Source organism: Anolis carolinensis, chromosome 5 (genome assembly GCF_035594765.1).
Source record: "Anolis carolinensis isolate JA03-04 chromosome 5, rAnoCar3.1.pri, whole genome shotgun sequence".
Taxonomy (NCBI): Eukaryota; Metazoa; Chordata; class Lepidosauria; order Squamata; family Dactyloidae; genus Anolis; species Anolis carolinensis.
In genome coordinates, this window is record NC_085845.1 from 47,025,235 (window position 1) to 47,042,960 (window position 17,726).

Below are 17,726 nucleotides of genomic sequence, written 5' to 3' on the forward strand. Positions count from 1 at the left end.
GAACTTCTGTCAGAGAATTACTTTGTTTATAGAAATGCCTCAGTTTAGCTGAGATGCAGAGTTAAAATAATAAAATGCTATTGCGCATCTGTGAGCATGTGGGCTCACAGCTCACAATGCAAAATCTGTTGCATTAACTTCTAGCATACTGATGAACAACCTGGGCCCTCTGGCTTTCCACAGAATTAATGAGATAAACCTCTTTTCAATTTTCTCTTCTGATGTGATGCTATATAAGCATTGAAACAAAATACTCTCAGTTAATGGGATTACATCCACCAAGCTAACGATGCAAAGGAAAGCATTATAGAATCAAAACAAATGAAATATTACATTTATTTTTTCTTGCAATAACAGTGTGATAATCTTTTTAAATTTTTAACTGATCAATGCTCCATTTAACCAGATATTTTCCAAGCTTGACAGTGCAATGATTTTTTTTGAAGTGAAAGTGAGTAAGCTTCCAGTAAGATATATATTATATATTGTCTCTATATTTATATAGTCTATTTAATACATTAACAAACCTTCACAAAGTATCAAATCTGACTTCCATACTGGACAAGGTTAATCCGATAGAATTAAATTCAGCAAATAATTTAATAAAAGTATACAAGAAAAATGACTTAACCATAAGGACAATGCAACACTAATGTGTTTCATAACTAGTGTCTTACCGACTGTAAAAGGGTCACTGCACATGTCACTTCTGTTTTCCTTCCAAGCTAGCAGGTACTTGATGTTGACTTGATTTGCAGCTTCTGTGTGACTGTTAACTTTCAGCATCAGGCTATGAGCTCTTCCAATGCCACAATATACCTTTGTTTCATTCAGCAGAGCGAAATTCTTAATAGCATTTGCTCCTGCAAATGCCTGATCAAAATATTCACAAGCCTTGTCGTAGTCTCCCTAATAAAATAAATTTACAGATATACCATAGTATTTAAATATTTCAGATTTTTATATTCCACTCTCCATTTACAGATTTTAAGATGTTGTAAATAATTATTGATCACATTTAAAAGAACGACAAAGTATAAAATTAACTCTGACACCCAACTTTACCTCAGTGGGTCCATTTTCCAATATGTAAAATGGAAAGAACCTTAAAAAGAAGAAAAGGGGTTACACAGTATCCTAGCTTATTACCTTTAAAGTGATCTAATAAAAGATACTGCTGTAAGAGATACTATTGATGTGGAGTATTAATTTACCCAAAGTTGAAGAAAAACCTAAAACAAATTGAAACATAACATTAGGTATTTTTTGAAAGTCTTTGTTGAACAGGTATTGGAAAATATATTTAAATATTTCAGCTATTACTTTATGATAAAACAATTGACTAAAACAAAGGCAGAAACTCATAAACTCACACTGTCTAGGCTTCTATACTTCAGTCTCTTCAAAGAATAGGCACAACAGATGACTGAAGTTCTAAGGTTTACTTTAACTTCACTACACTGCAGTATGAACTCACACTGGACCAGCTCTAAGTCATATCTGAAGCTGCACCATAATATTTAATACCCTGTTTCCCCTAAAATAAGACATCTCCAGAAAATAAGACCTAGTAGAGGTTTTGCTGAATTGCTAAATATAAGGCCTCCCCCAAAAATAAGACTTAGCAAAGTTTTTGTTTGGAAACATGCCCGCCGAACAGAACACCAGAGCATGCAGGATCGGTAAATGTACGTACCATAAAGTGTTGTACATGGAAATAATGGTAGTAACAAGAAATTCTTGATAGGATTCACAGTTTGTCTGGTTATGCTGGTTTGTGATGACAACTACTGTACAGTATATAATAAATGTTCATTTTTTTGTTCAACAATAAATGTGAATTCTTCTTCATGGAAAAATAAGACATTCCCTGAAAATAAGACCTAGAGCATCCTTGGGAGCAAAAATTAATATAAGACACTGTCTTATTTTCAGGGAAACACAATAGTTCCAAACAGATCGAGTAAATTGGCACTAGGGAATCAGTACTTGATGGTCACAGATTTTTGCTGTTATACTAAGACAATATTATCCTATGGATACATTATGCCAGTGTAATTGCCAGTACCCCGTTCCTATTCATTAATTTACTGGCACAAATGCAGCTACTTAAGTGTAACTCAGCTGCTTACATTAACAGAAAACTTATATTTAACCAAATATGTTTAGCTATGCTGGCACCAACATCACCATAATCTAAAAATCAGGAATGCTAAAATCACTACTTTTACTACTATACTCCTAAGGTTGCTACCACCACAATAAGGAACAAAAAATTAGTAGGTATAATCTGCAACAATTGTACAGTGGAACTGAAGATAATGGGCTGGAAAATAATGGCATAGTATCATGCATGGAATTGTTTCCATTAGCAGAATTAGGGGGAAAGGATTTTTTTGCCCCTGCTCTGTGCAAGTCCCCAAGCACTCCGAAAATCTATTCTGAAGGTTTAGGAATCACCTCGGACAGGTGTTGGAGAGGGAAAAAATAGAAATTCTCTTTAATGCCTGTGGACATTTCCTCATGGAATGCTATAATTTGGCTATATTCACTTACAAACTACTAGGTTTTGAATATGTGAATACAGATTATGATAAACTTAATTCTATCCCAGATATTATTTCTCAAACTAATACTTACTCTTGCATTGTAAATGCGTCCAAGGAATGTACACACATCCACTAAACTTTGGCTCAGCGGTAGTCTTTTGGCAATATTCATGAACTTTTTCAAGTATGTAATAGCTGTAGACACTTCTCCCAGACTAAAAATAAATGAAAAAGACATTAGATTTAATAAGAAAATTCATTATAGCATAGCTGACTTAGTTGATAATCTACTGATCAGTCTCTGCATCAAAGTTCGTAAAATAAAGTTTTGTAACGGTATTATTGTGAATTAGAGAATAATTGCAGACCACAGCAACTACCAAAAATGATGATGCTCATAAACATGATGGCCTTCTTCAAGACATAATTATGCTCTTTATCTGGGTAAGGCAAGGGTTGGCAGAGTCACACTACCTACCATATCTGCACTGGATTGCAGGTGTCACCTCCAATTCCCAATTCAATATACACAACCTGAGGTCATTCCCAAAACTAAGCTGAATATTGGCCATTGCACATTGATAAGACATTTGCACATTTTTTTAATAAAGCAAGCGATATTAACAACAAAGCATCTCTGTACACAGTATCTATACCATTACAGCACATGGCCAGATGCTCAAGTTTCTTTGTGAGCGAAACATCATACACTTTCTCTTTCTGAGTTTGTGTCATGGCAGATGACCTTAATATTAGCTGTGAGCTTGAGTGTCTAATGTGGTAGTGCAGAAAACTAAATGTCAAGCCACAAGTGAGACACAACCTGCAGTCCTAGTATAGAAATGTATAGGAGCAAAAGTTTATTCAGAATAACAAGGAATTGTTTTCTTTTTGTGTTAAATAATTAGCTTTGTGTTAATTTTATGTAGGAAAGGACTGAGTTATATACACACAAAGACAAATATTATATATTATGAAATATGTCTCTCAAACAAGGCATGCAGATGTTGTCTAATTATATATATGAACAACACAACTACAATATTGCTATTATTCATCTCCTTGATTAAGTCTATTGAACTAATGCAACAAGTTGATAAACCATCTTAAGAGCATAATATGCATGTCTTGTCTACTCAGAAGAAAACCCTACTGATTTAAGTGTTAACTCTGTAGCCTATAATTATCATTAGAATACAAAATTGACTATTTCAACATACTAAAACAAAATATATAAGCACAGCGGATTATTTACTTACAATTTGGAAAAGGCAGTAATCAAACATTATTAGAATGCAAGGTACATTGCAAACATTTACCACATGTCAAAGGGTTTCTAAGGTTTAAAATAAGAGTCACATTTTGAGGCCTATTTTTCTTTGAAAAGGGAGAAAATCAAACATTTCCACAAAGAAGAGTTGAAATGATTTATATAAGTTAAAGGACAAGGTTAAAATGTTAGACAAATATTAATTCCAGTTTTTCTAGTTTTCTATATGCAGTGCACAGGTGCAACTTGAACAGCATATTATATGGTATAATCATTAAATTCATTCAACCAGACCTTAGAGAGTTAAAAACATATATTCTGAGGAAAAGTACTCTTCGGTCCAAAGAATGAGAATGAAACTGTGCAGAATATTTGTGTATCAAGGTGATTCCAGTTTCCAACTGGGAAAACAGGACTGTTAACACCCACATCCCTTGACAACTGTCCAATTATGTATATCACACTTGGCCTACTGTTTGCAGTAGAAGTAATCAATAAAGGATGTGGTTGAGTGAACATAGATTTTGGTTGAACCAATGCATGAAATCTTAATCATTTACTCAGAGTGGAGAAATCAAATAGAGGAGAGATGAAACAGCCACTGAGGGGTTTGTTGATTGTGCCACCAAGTTTGTGGGTTAGAGGCTGAAAGTAATAAGTCAAATGGAATCAGTGACAAGAGAAAATGTAAAAAGGTTTTCTTAATGTAATGAATTAATAGAAATGTTTTGATTTATTTTTTTCTCATTTTTTAAATATTGCAGAGCAAGATCATATATTTCACTCATGAAAAATAGGAACGTTACTAGGTCATATAAATTTTCTAAAGAAAAAAGAAAAAAGAAATTAATTTGATCTATAATTAAAAGGGAAAATACGGACCCAGAGCATTATTTCTACCATGAGAATAAAACTTTGCTACGAGATTTAAAGACCTCATAGCGAAGTTTTATTATGTAAAGAACAAATCCTAAACGAACAGTACAATCAAACTAACATCTACTTTGTATACATCTACTTTTTTTTAAATAGCAAATTGTTTCACTTTATATTTCATTTATACAGCTAAAAAGACCTCGCATCCTGGGTCACAGCAGCATATGATTCACCATCTTCAAAACACAGAATGCTGTCATCTACAATTCTCATTTTACAAATCCAACTACAAAGTTTAATTGAATTTAATCAGATTAGAACTCTGTGTGGCTTTGTACACTATGAGACCTTCATTGGAAAAGTTCACCCTGCATCCCACAATTATTGGACAGTTTAAAATATTCATTTTGGGGCCTTATACATTATTACCCTTCCCAACTTGTTTTTTGATATTGGTACAATTTAATTCTCACACGGAAGTGGTGAAAAGCAAGACTAAACCTTTCCCTACTCTACTCAGAGATAGAGACGGTTCCTTTTTTATATAAGAATTAAAATATAGTACCTATATTGGACTATAGAAAAACCAAATTCTAGACTTATAAGTGAATATATAGGGTATGCTAATATCGAAGTGATATTACAATGTAGCATAAAAGTAATACTGAAGTATGACATAGAATTTTCAAACAAGACATCAATAATATACAATTGTCTCCAAAACAGATAATGTACATATATGCATTTTTTTTTAAAAAAAAACTTCATGTATTCCAATGGAAAGAATACACTATACCGTATACATATATTCTTGTCCATTTACTGATCAACTTCCTTTATGGAAACAAATGGGGGTTAATATAAATACAGAGGGTGCCAAAATATATACATATTTTAAGAAAGGAATAAAACTGTATTAAAAAAGGAATAAAACTGTATAACTCGACATATACCAATAATAAAAGATGAATACAAGTCACATTTGACTTTTGCAATTACAAGAGGTGCTCAAAAAGATTACCATCAGAGTCTAGACATTCTGATTATGTCAAACTACTGCTTGAGAAACGCCAATCCAAGTGCCCAATTGCATTGCTGAGGATACATTTCTGCCATTTTCTTCAACTGTTCTACCTATCACACAGTGATGCTATCATTCATTTGATTAATGCCACCTTTTGAGTGAACGTCACACTGCACATTGTAACTGTAATTCAATTCAACTTTGAAAAGTAATACACAGATAACATGTCTTAAAATGTCTATACATTTTTGGCAACCTCATTATACAACCTCTGTATGCTGTCCAGAATATGGTGAACTCTGGGATCAATGATTGCACATTATTTAACATGGAAAAACCTGTACAAATTAATCACATTTCTATTCCGACAAAACATTTGATTGTATGAATGATTTTCTACCAAGCTTGAATAGGCTTGCTCCCATCTTGGTACTCCTTGGAGCAAAATCTTTGCCAACCATAAGGTTTTGGTTGTTCTGTCAAATAAGCCCCAGTGCTTTTTAGAGGCTTATCTGAAATATGACAAATTCTGCATTCAATCAAAAGTGTATTCTGATTTTGGATCCCAAACCCCTATTTTCAGGCTACAGAATCATCATTTCGATGACAGTATCTCTGTATTAAATGTGTCTTGCTGGAGAAGTGGGTAGAATAATAAAATAAAGGAAAATAAAACATTCTTCTACAGAAGAATTCTAGAAAGGTTACACTGTGGCATGCTTATTGAAGCATGTTGTAATTTTCTGTGCTTTCTGTTTTTAACTTGAAAGATGCAGCAGGCTGGTAGTTTTTCAGCCATGACTCAAGCTTTCTGAAAGGCAGAAACACACAATGCACCTTTCAATACCATTTTATATCCCAAAGAGAGATGATCATTTAGAAAGAAATGTTTTGACAGCAGAACTGAGAAGTTATCCTAATGTATATAGTTTACAATTAAAAGGTCAAATAAAGGCATTATTTGAACTTTAAGCAATAAGTAACAGGAAGCAACAAATACCTACCAGCTGATAGATTCTTCTGTGACAGCAAGACAAGGATGCAATAACTTACCTTACCAGAACTTCAGCTAAAGCTTGATATGCTCTCCCCATACCAGTATAATCTTCCAATAATCTGGATATTTCCAGATAAGTATTCAGATGCTGTAAAAAACGATATAACGGTACTAACACTTCTCCACATTGTGAGATAAACAAAGACTTTGTTGATACTAAAATTAGTTTAAAATTATTTCTTTAATGTGTTTTTGTATCATTGTTTCACATAAAAGTGGAGACTACACTTATACTGTCCGATTTAATAAAATATATCACTATTTTAACATGGCAGAAAGCAAAAAATATGAATTCTGTTTAACAAATCTGTTTATATAATTTAGCTGTCTATAACTGCACAGCAATCATAACCTATTATCTTAAACCTACCTTAATTATACTGATATATGTCATTAAACATTCAATTTTTTTAGCCACAGTTATGGTATAAATATTTTTTGGTTTAAGAATACTCAAAAGGAACAAGTTTAAAAATATGATATTCTTGAAAAACAGACAGATTGTTATATACAGATTTATTGCATGTACTCTAATTATCTTTGCACAAAAGCAACCTGTTAGTATTAATTTAGAATAAATTCTATTAATGTGAACTTTTCAGTAAGCAAATGATTACAACTGCCACAGTGAAACATATGATCTTAATTTAAACACTGATGTAATCTGTATTACATAATTTCTTTTCCCCATCAATTCTTTTTCAAAGAACAGGTGAAAACATGTATATATAATAAAATCTCATTCCATTCCCTGCAACCAAGTCTTAGTTCCTTGACTGGACCTATTACACACATGAAGACACAAGAACTCTCCAAAGACTACTCATGGAAATCCTTTTTGCACATTTTCAAAAAAAGATTAGTGAATGTCATTTACTGGGTTTGATGAGGGATGGGAAGTGAAAGAAATGATGCCAGAAGATTCAAACTTAAGGAGTTGCCTTGGTGTTCAATTACATCTAGTGGAAGACATATAAACCACAGATCAAACTATTGTTGCCAAAAGATGGTAATTCATCACCAATCTGAGCTGGTGATAGGCTTAGGTGGCAAGTAGTGGTCGAAATGGATCTTAGAATACTGTGTTATTGTAGCAACTTGGAATTCATTTAGAAAGACGGTAATAATGGACTTCAAAGATAATATGAAGATATGACAAAGTCAATCTGAACCACTCAACTGAAAGGTATTGAAATGCATAAAAGACAGGGAAATACCAGGATGCTCATAAGATTTCTTGGTCTGCATTTGGAAGTGAACTGATGTGATTCATAACTCTCAAATTAACAAGCAGATAGAAAAGCTTTTATCTTTTCAATTCTGTCCTTTTACCAGTGTATTTTGTGATAAAGTACATCTAATATGTTTATTCTAATCAGAAAATGTGTACAAATGAACATTATTTTAGGAAAAATGCACATGAAATGCATATGTATACAGTATTGCATTTTATGTGAGTGTGATCTGTCCTAGAGTACACTGTAAGTTTAGTCCCACACTAAAGCGACCACTCTGCATAGGATTTCAAAATGCACATATCTGTACTGGGATAAAATGAAGATGAAGTATGTACTAAAAAGATTAAAAATATGGATCAGTGTAAAAATGAGGTACGACGGTCACATAAATGAACACATGTGAAACTCCAGGCATCCAGAAATTGTGACTCATAAAGATAGTACGATACTCTCCAGCCAGTGTGATGTAGTGGTTTGAGCATTAGGCTACAATTCTGGTTTGGAGAGTTGGACTACAAACTATGGAGACCAGGGTTCCCCTTTTAGCAATGGAAACCCACTGGATGACTTCGGGGAAGCCACGTTCTTTCAGCCCCAGAAGAAAGCAAAGGCAAAACCCTTTCAGAACAAATATTGCCCAGAAAACCCCATAATAAGGTAGCAATAAGTTAGAAGCAATTTGAAGACATACAACAGGAAACTTTGAACAGGCTTTTTTGTGTGTGTCTGGAGCTAGTGATACAGTAGAGTCTCACTTATCCAAGCTAAACGGGCCAGCAGAAGCTTGGATAAGCGAATATCTTGGATAATAAGGAGAGATTAAGGAAAAGCCTATTAAACATCAAATTAGGTTATAATTTTACAAATTAAGCACCAAAACATCATGTTATACAACAAATTTGACAGAAAAAGTAGTTCAATACGCAGTAATGTTATGTTGTAATTACTGTATTTATGACTTTAGCACCAAAATATCATGATATATTGAAAACATTGACTACAAAAATGGCTTGGATTATCCAGAGGCTTGGATAAGCGAGGCTTGGATAAGTGAGACTCTACTGTATTTCTTTTCTGCTACTTTCATATTCTCCACATTACAACTGTTTTTTTCTCTCTTTGCTCTCTCTTTGCTCCAGTGTGAACTGGAGATAGTGATACTGTCAACATATGTGAAGAACAACAGATAATGCTAAAAAAAGACATCTAAAATGAGTCCCCGATTTTGAAATATCTTCTCATTATTGTTGAAGGGAAAAAGAAACCACCTTGCAATGCTTACTCAGGTCTTACCAATGCATTAAAGTCTATTAGAATTTCTCAACAGGCTGAAGCATTCAGTCTAGTGAATCTAATTCAAATTGTCTAGCTTTTCTACAAGTCTTTATCATATTTGTACCTGATACAAATAGTCACATCTATGTGCAAAGTTATGGAATTACTTGACTTATCATAAAAACATACTAATATATACAAATAAGAGTCTTGTATGTCGGTGCAGCATTGATATTTAAAGGTCTAAAATAACTTTTCTCTACTTCAATAGTCATTAAAAGCATTAGTTAGTCTTAGAACATTTGTTAACATATATGATCTAACAGTCTATCTTATTCCAGCTTGGACATTCCATGTTCTTGTGTCATATATACTGGTATAAAAACATCTTATTTTAGTATGATCTTTGCAAGAAAATAACAGTATAGCCATTTTCCTAAAATATTTATACAAAGGGATATGTTCCTACATATATATGTGAATGGTAAATATGTGTGCATTCTATTGCTAAATAAGTTTTAAAAAGTGGTCTGGGAAAGTGTAAGATGAGTGTGCTAGTCAGATATGCCAAGTAGGTATGTCCAAAAAATTGTTTTGATTCTTATATCGGAATTACATCGGATTGTTCTCGCTTTTTGAGATACATTCCGAGACGTTGTCTCACGGCACAACCGGCAATGTAATTTGAACCATCGTTGGCCCATTCTCTAATTGTCTCTTAATGTTTCGTTAATTTTTCCCCCAAATTTTTTAAAAATATATATTTTATTTTTTTGTTTTGTTTCTGCAACCTATCTTGAATGGGAGCTTAGCGCAGGCTAACTTGGCTGCCGCTCCCCAACATGGCTGCCGCTCCCCGGCCAATCAGAAGCTTCCATGATGGACGCAAAGGTGGGGGCTAGGGTCCTCTGCATCCACGTGGAAGATTGGCATAAAAGCCCATTGCGCAGCCCGGGCGACCCATTCAGGGATGGGTTTTGCTTGGAGAGGGTGGTGGTCTGCAAACTGAGAGCAAGCAAGCCTGTCTTGAGGGAGAGAGGGAGAAGGGGTCTGGTCTGGTCTGGCTGTTCCCACAGAGGGGTTTGGAGAAAGGGTTAGGCTTTTGTTGCTGGTTTCTTCTTTTGTGAGTGACTGACTGTGTTGATTTTGGGTAGTGCTCAGCTATAGAGCTGTAAATTCCAGGTTTTTTTTCATATTTTTAAAAAATTATCTAGCTTTCAATTTCATTAAGAATAGTTCTTGCTAGATCACAGCATACCTTTGTTGCAGAATCAGTAGTCTATTTCATTAAGAAGGCATTGCCTTTGAGGCTTGTGGCATCACACAGCCAAACAACATTGATTTCTAGAGTTCTTGCTTACAAATATAGCAAAGGAATTTATAGTTTTCAAGGTATCTTTGCACTCCTGTCACAGCTCCATTTCTAACTGAAGGCAAGGCATTGCCTTTGAGGCTTATGGCATCACATAGCCAAAAAACATTGATTTCCAGAGTTCTTGCTTACAAATATAGCAAGGGAATTTATAGTTTTCAAAGTTTCTTTGCACACCTTGCCAGAGCATTGGCCAGGTTGGTCACTGGTACATTTCCAAAGGAAGGCATTGAGTTTGGGGCTTGTGGGAGCACATAGCAAGACATAGCATTGATTTCCAGTGTCCTTTTTCCTTAAAAATATTACAAAGGGAAAATCGGACACAGAAACAAAGTTGCACAAGTAGAAGAAGGATTTTCACATTTAAAAATACACAATTGAACAGGAAATAAAACTTTCAAACCAGGAGCAGGTTTCTTCAATTATTAAAAAATAGTTTATTATAAAAGCTATGAAAATTCGCCAAAAATCGGAAGCTACAGGAAACGTTCTGCAATTTGGTGAGCTAGGAGGGTTGAATGTGTTTATTTATTTATTTATTTATTTATTACATGCATTTATACCCCGCCCTTCTCCCCGAGGGGACTCAGAGCGGCTTACATTCTGCCACGAGGGCGAGCAACAAATATACTATAAAACAAAACAATTAAAACATGATAAAACATGATAAAAACATGATAAAAAGTATACAAAAATTAAAACGCTGCAAGGCAGCGATATTGCACCATCCTCAGTCATTCACTACTGCTACAATTACAGATTTGCGACCTGATTACATCAGCCAATGAGCTTATTCGCTGAATGCCTGGGCTCAGAGCCAAGTTTTTAATTTTCTTCTAAATCCCAGGAGGGATGGGGTTTGCCGGATATCGCTGGGGAGGGAGTTCCACAGCCAAGGAGCCACCACCGAGAAGGCCCTGTCCCTCGTCCCCACCAGCCGCGCCTGCGAGGCAAGTGGGATCGAGAGCAGGGCCTCCCCGGAAGATCTTAAGGTCTTAATGTGTTCTCCCGCTGTACCAAATTTGATCAGGATAGCTTAAGAAATGAGGGCAGGAGAGCCCTGTAAAAGTACCCCCCGGGTGCTGGGTTTTTCTTGGCGATTGCGCATGCCAATGGCGCAATCCAATGGCGCATGCCATTTTAGAAACATTTAGAAACATTACGAATTTTTGGAAATATCCAAAATTTTTGAGGGAAAAAAATTGGAAATATTTTCTATATCGAAGCGCCGGCACCCCCTACCTTAGAAACGAGAATTGAAACATTTTTTCATCGATCAGACATGCCTAATGCCAAGGCTATTCTCTGTGTATTAAAATGGATCTAATGAGTTACAACATGTAGTTTTATAGTTAATTCTCCAAACAAACATATATGACAAACATCACCAACGTCTATTTCAGTATAGAGCATATCTCTGGATAAGCAAAAGGCATCTATTTGATAATAAAGAAATGTGCTCACATTCAGTTTTGAATTATCCACATGGGCCACCATGATTTTTTTTTCTGTTGTGGAAGAGGGAAGCTGTGATTTTTTTTTACACAATTTAATAAGCACATTGTCCACTAAAATATATATATTATACTGCTTATACATAATTACATATCATTCTGTTTGCTTCCTGTAGTGGAAGCAATTTTGCTAAGGAAAAATATTAGAAGTATAAAGAAATCATAGCAAATGTTGAAAGAGACCATTTTAGTGGTTTGAAATGAGTGAACACAGACACAGCTGAAAAATAAGGACTGAAAATCTGTCTTAGAAGAAATGTTTGAAATACTGCCATGCATCTGATGTAGATCTAAGTCTACGAAAGTTTCTGCTACCAATTCTTCTCTCAGTCTCAAAGGTGCTACAATATCTCTTTGCATTCAAAGTCAACAGAGTTGTAAATTGTATTCATGTTATCTTAGCATTAAATATGTATTTCCAAAGGTCAGACCTCCAGATGGAGGTCAGTTTAAACCCTACATTGGAGTTATGGGTATTGTTTTACAGCTGATAGAGCTCTCTTCCTTACCGTTGTACATAAATCAGTCTTCATCATTCATAACCCTGAATCTTTTTTTTTTGCTATATTTGATGTGAACCAATGTACAAATTTGCCAAGTTATACTATATAATTTTTCTAATATTATATTAATTGCTCTTACTACACCATATCCTTCTGCTGTAAACTTTCTTCTTGAAGTCATCACAAATATCTATGCTAGCCTCCATTAAAACACATTTTTCATCTCTTATCATCTATGGAAAACAAATTCATGCTCTCATTCTTCAACAGAGCATTACTAGCAATTCATCACATCCAGCTGAATTTTGTTATTAACTGCATAAGGACACTCCTCTTGCGAAAATTACTTGCCAAGTGTCTATGATCATATAAAATAATATGACTCTTAAAACCTAGCACGTTCATGCCTCCTTTAGCAAAGATATCTCTTGCAATGGACATATAGTAATATATAATAATAATTCAATTCAATTTTCTAATCTTACTAGTACATTTCACATAAAACATTGGCATGCTTTTTACACTGATTTCTTCTTAATCCAATTGAATTCATCTTGAACTATGAGTCTAGCATTGGTATAATCAAACTGGTTGTATTGTTGGAGTACAAATTTCTTCGAGTTGACCCAAAGCCCTAAATTCTATAGAAAATCAAAACCTGAGCTATGATGTTATGCATTGTGAAACTATTTATAAATACAACTATTTACCAGTGCCTCAGAGTGAACAATAAAACATAGAAAATAGATAGTAAGACACACATTACATGTTCAGATGTGAGATATGTCATGCATACAAGACCAAGCAACCAGTCAGACACCATAAGTTGGAGATTAAAGAATCCCTCTTTGTTTGGTTACAGTTGTAGACAAGGGTTGGCCCATATATGGGTCTGGATCCAAGCATCAACTAACCAACCTATTGATCCATGAGCTGCAGATCTGGTGCAGTGCTAAATTCCCTAGGGATGGCATGAGAGGCATCTATTGGGCTGCTTCAGCCATGGTCTCTAAGCCATCAGGGGTGGGTGTTTGCAGAGACTGAAATGATGGTATAATCTTGAAACAAGAGATGTCAATAGCCCTTTTTGCTGATCTTTGAGGTGGACTTTGGGAGAACTTGTAGACACCAGTGATGTTTGGATATCACTCATGACCTCTTTGATGATTTAGAGGAGTGGCAATGAGATCATTTGAAGGAGCAACAATGTTCATTTGAAGAGTTTGCATTGTCTGGTTAGATATTCATTATGGAGATTTACAATGTATGTATGATGTGCTTTCTTGTCAGAACTGCAAAGCTGGAGCTAAACCCTAATTTTTTAAAGTGCTGACGAAGCTTTAACATTATTCAGGCCATCCTCCTCAAAATGAAAGTTTTTCGCTCTTTTTCTCATGCCCTCTGCTACACCTGCTAAGCAGAGCCAAATGTAACATGCTAAAGTTATAGGTCCTGCCATGACCTTACAGATACAATCTGTGAAGAGTGCTACTACCTTAATTTGTGTTTCAGCCAGATAATGGGCACCCTGTTGAAATAAAAGAGCCATATTCTCCTGGTCTTCTAGTAAATAGGGGACTGCTGTTAACTGCAGTCAAGTCGACTTCTACTTATGATTGAGTCTATCAATCTGTAATGTGGTCTGTTCCAGTGAGTCATGCCTTTTCATGATTACATCATGATACTGTTAGGTTTTAAGTCATTTCATCTGTGAGCTGCCTTGAGTCCCACTCTGGGAAAAAGGTGTCAAATAAATAAATGAATAACTCAAATGTTTGGTCACCTTAGCTTCTAGGGAGAATTCTGGCTTGATTTGCTTTAATTCTAATTAATTTGTCTCTTTAGCTGTTCATATTATGCAACACCATATTTTAAATCAGTTGAGTTTCTTCCTGTAAACTTTTTTCATTGTTCAGCTTTCACAGATTTATATAGAAACTAGCTATGCCCAGCCACGCGTTGCTGTGGCGAAGTATGGTGGTATAGGAAATAAGGTATTGAGGAATTGGTGGTAGTTAAGGTAAAGGGTAAAGGTTTCCCCCTGACATTAAGTCCAGTCGTGTCTGACTCTGGGGGTTAGTGCTCATCTACATTTCTAAGCCGAAGAGCCGGCGTTGTCCATAGACTCCTCCAAGGTCATGTGGGATGACTGCATGGAGCGCCGTTACCTTCCCGCCGGAGCAGTACCTATTCAGCTACTCTCATTTGCATGTTTTTGAATTTTAGGGTTGGCAGAAGCTGGGGCTAACAGTGGGAACTATCTCCGCTCCCCCAATTCAAACCTGCGACCTTTCGGTCTAGAAGTTCAGCAGGTTGGCGCTTTAACACGCTGCGCCATCAGGGGATATTATTTCCTAAAGGTTGTGAATATACAATATTTTTGATTGTTTTTGTCTGTGTTAGCTGGTCCTGATTGTTTCCTTTGTGGAATTTCCCTGCTTTCAGAGTGTTGCTCTTTATTTACTGTCCTGGTTTTAGAGATTATATTGTTCTGTATTATTCTATCACAGTAATTATTTCATATTAAAGTAGAATCTCACTTATCCAACATTCACTTATCCAATGTTCTGGATTATCCAATGCAGTCTGCCTTTTAGTAATCAATGTTTTTGTAGTCAGTGTTTTAAATTCATTGTGATATTTTGGTGGTAAATTTGTAAATACAGTAATTACTACATAGCATTACTGCACATGGAACTACTTTTTCTGTCAAATTTGTTGTATAACATGATGTTTTGGTGCTTTATTTATATGATGGTTACCTAATTTGATGTTTAATTGGCTTTTCCTGAATCCCTTCTTATTATCCAACATATTCACTTATCCAACGTTCTGCCGGCCTGTTTATGTTGGATAAGTGAGACTGTACTGTATATTGATAATCTTATATTATCTGCTTAGAACTGGATTATATGAGGCCCCTTCTTTACAGCTGTATAAAATGCACACTGAAGTGGATTATATGGCAGTGTGGAGTCAAGATAATCCAGTGCAAAGCAGATAATATAAGATTATAAATGGGTTATATAGCTGTGTGGAAGGGCCTTGAGTCTACACTGTGCCTGTCCCCTGGGCTGAGTAGGTTGCTAGGAGACCAAGTGGGCGGAGCTTAGCCTTCTAACTGGCAGCAATTGGATAAAAACCATTATTCCTTTCCCTCTAATTAGGACTTTATTTTTCTTTTCTTTTTGTTGTATCAACCTAGAGGCGTGGATGATGGGTTGTGTTGTCAAATTTTGAGGTTGGGCCTGTAGTTTTGTTGTTTTGTCGGTCGCCGGGATTCCATCACTCTTTTATATATTGGAAATTCAATGGCATGGACAATCCTAATTTTAATATTCTATATCTTGACACTTTGGGATCTTGTCTAGTTTCTTCACAGCTGTCCTTCTAAATCTTAGCTGCCATGTAATACATTCTCCATTCTGATTGATGACTGAAGCAAGATGTGGAAAATCTTTACATATTCTCCACCCGGTCCACCATGTCCCTCTACCTGCTGCTACCTTTCCCTTGTTTGGAGAGCTGTGCATAACTTAAGGGGTGGGAGTCAAAACATGCAAGCAATCATCCCACCACATCCAGCAGCCCCAGTCAACATTTTCTCCTGTTGACAGACGCCTGCTTGCCTGCCTGACCTTCATCCTTCTCCCCTTGTCCCTGAGCCCCTCTATTGCCCTTATTTGGGGCTGCCATGGCCTTACCTTTCTAAATCAGTGAAGCTGATGACCTGCTCTGAACCGCTAAGATTTAAAATAATATAATATGCTCCAAAAACAATTTTTTTCAAACATGGCTAGATTTTCCACCATACATTTTCTATTTTATTTTCAGTGGATCATACAAGAGGGTTTTTCTAAGAGGGGGACATGTTGCTTGCTTGCTTATGGATGGTGGGCTGCTGGCCTCTTTCAGTATGTTATGAGAACCAGACATGTAAATGCTTTGGAAGAAGTTGCTCCCAGTGGTGGGACCGGGAGGAGAGCCTTTCCGGCAAATCTCAGTCCACACTGGTTCATAGGAGATGCGGTCTCAAAGATAGGTTGGACCCTGTAAAAGTGGAAAGACTTATCTGGCAGGGGGAAAGTTTTGTTTTATATCCCACCACTGCCACCAATTAATATGTAACGTAATATGACCGATAAGGGGAAAGGGGAGAATTCTCACAAACACTGTGACTTACAGTTCATGCCTGAATACACTATCACTGTCTCTGTTTGTTACAGGATTCAATTTTTAAATGTTTGTAGTGACGCATTGACCAATCTGATGTAGCAAACTACTGCCTGCTCTTGCCATAATATCAACATTAATAAACCTAGACAAAATCCCCATTATAATTATTTTTTTCATTACAGACCCAAAGTGTATAGGGCTAATAACCTTCACTTTGAATTGGGCCCGGACACTTGTCAGAAGCCAGTGGAGCTGCTTTAATAGGGGTGTGGTATGCTCCCTATAGCTAGCCTGTTAGCAATCTGGAAAAGAAAAGACATTCCTGAAAATCAGGTATGACCCAAACATTATGAAATTTGGTGGGCGAACAGTGGTAGATGTGTTCTCCAAGTGTGGCCATTTTCATCCTGATAGCCCTAAAGATGATGGGAAGGGAGCCCAAGAAGCCCCTCAATGGGCCTGATCGTGCTGCATTTTTGGCTGCAGACAGAAAATGGCTTTTTGGATGGTTTGTGAAAAATAGATCCATGGGTTTGCCGAAATCTGGATAACAGAAACGGATAGTGGTTCGGTCGTATTGCACAAGCCTATAATACAGTATTATATGGCATTATATGATATGCAAAAATGTAAAATCCTGACTCCTAAGACGCCAATCACCATATTTGTAAGCAGAAAAAAAATAAGTAAAACCAAAGAAGCAAATGAATGTGGAAGTTAAAAAATGTCATTCAGAATAACAGAATAATACAGTATTACATCCACTTTAGAGAAACTTCATTTTAAAAAAGAATAATGGCATCAAATATGTATATTCTATGTATCACCTTTTTTGTTAAACTCTTTTCTTGTAAATCATACTCAAATGCTTT

The 17,726-nt window shown here is 35.7% G+C and overlaps 1 protein-coding gene across 4 annotated transcripts in view; it reads right to left on the bottom strand.

The window, feature by feature from the left end:
* Nucleotides 1-17,726, bottom strand: part of ttc29 (tetratricopeptide repeat domain 29) — a 107,077-nt gene that overhangs the window by 32,606 nt on the left and 56,745 nt on the right. For all 4 annotated transcript variants that reach the window (XM_008112015.3, XM_003221690.4, XM_008112014.3 and 1 more), the window contains 3 exons: nucleotides 6,773-6,864; nucleotides 2,641-2,764; nucleotides 678-909 (listed from right to left, as the gene is read on the bottom strand). In XM_008112015.3, coding sequence (XP_008110222.1) covers nucleotides 678-909; nucleotides 2,641-2,764; nucleotides 6,773-6,864 — 448 coding nt within the window. The remainder of the gene's footprint in view (nucleotides 1-677; nucleotides 910-2,640; nucleotides 2,765-6,772; nucleotides 6,865-17,726) is intronic.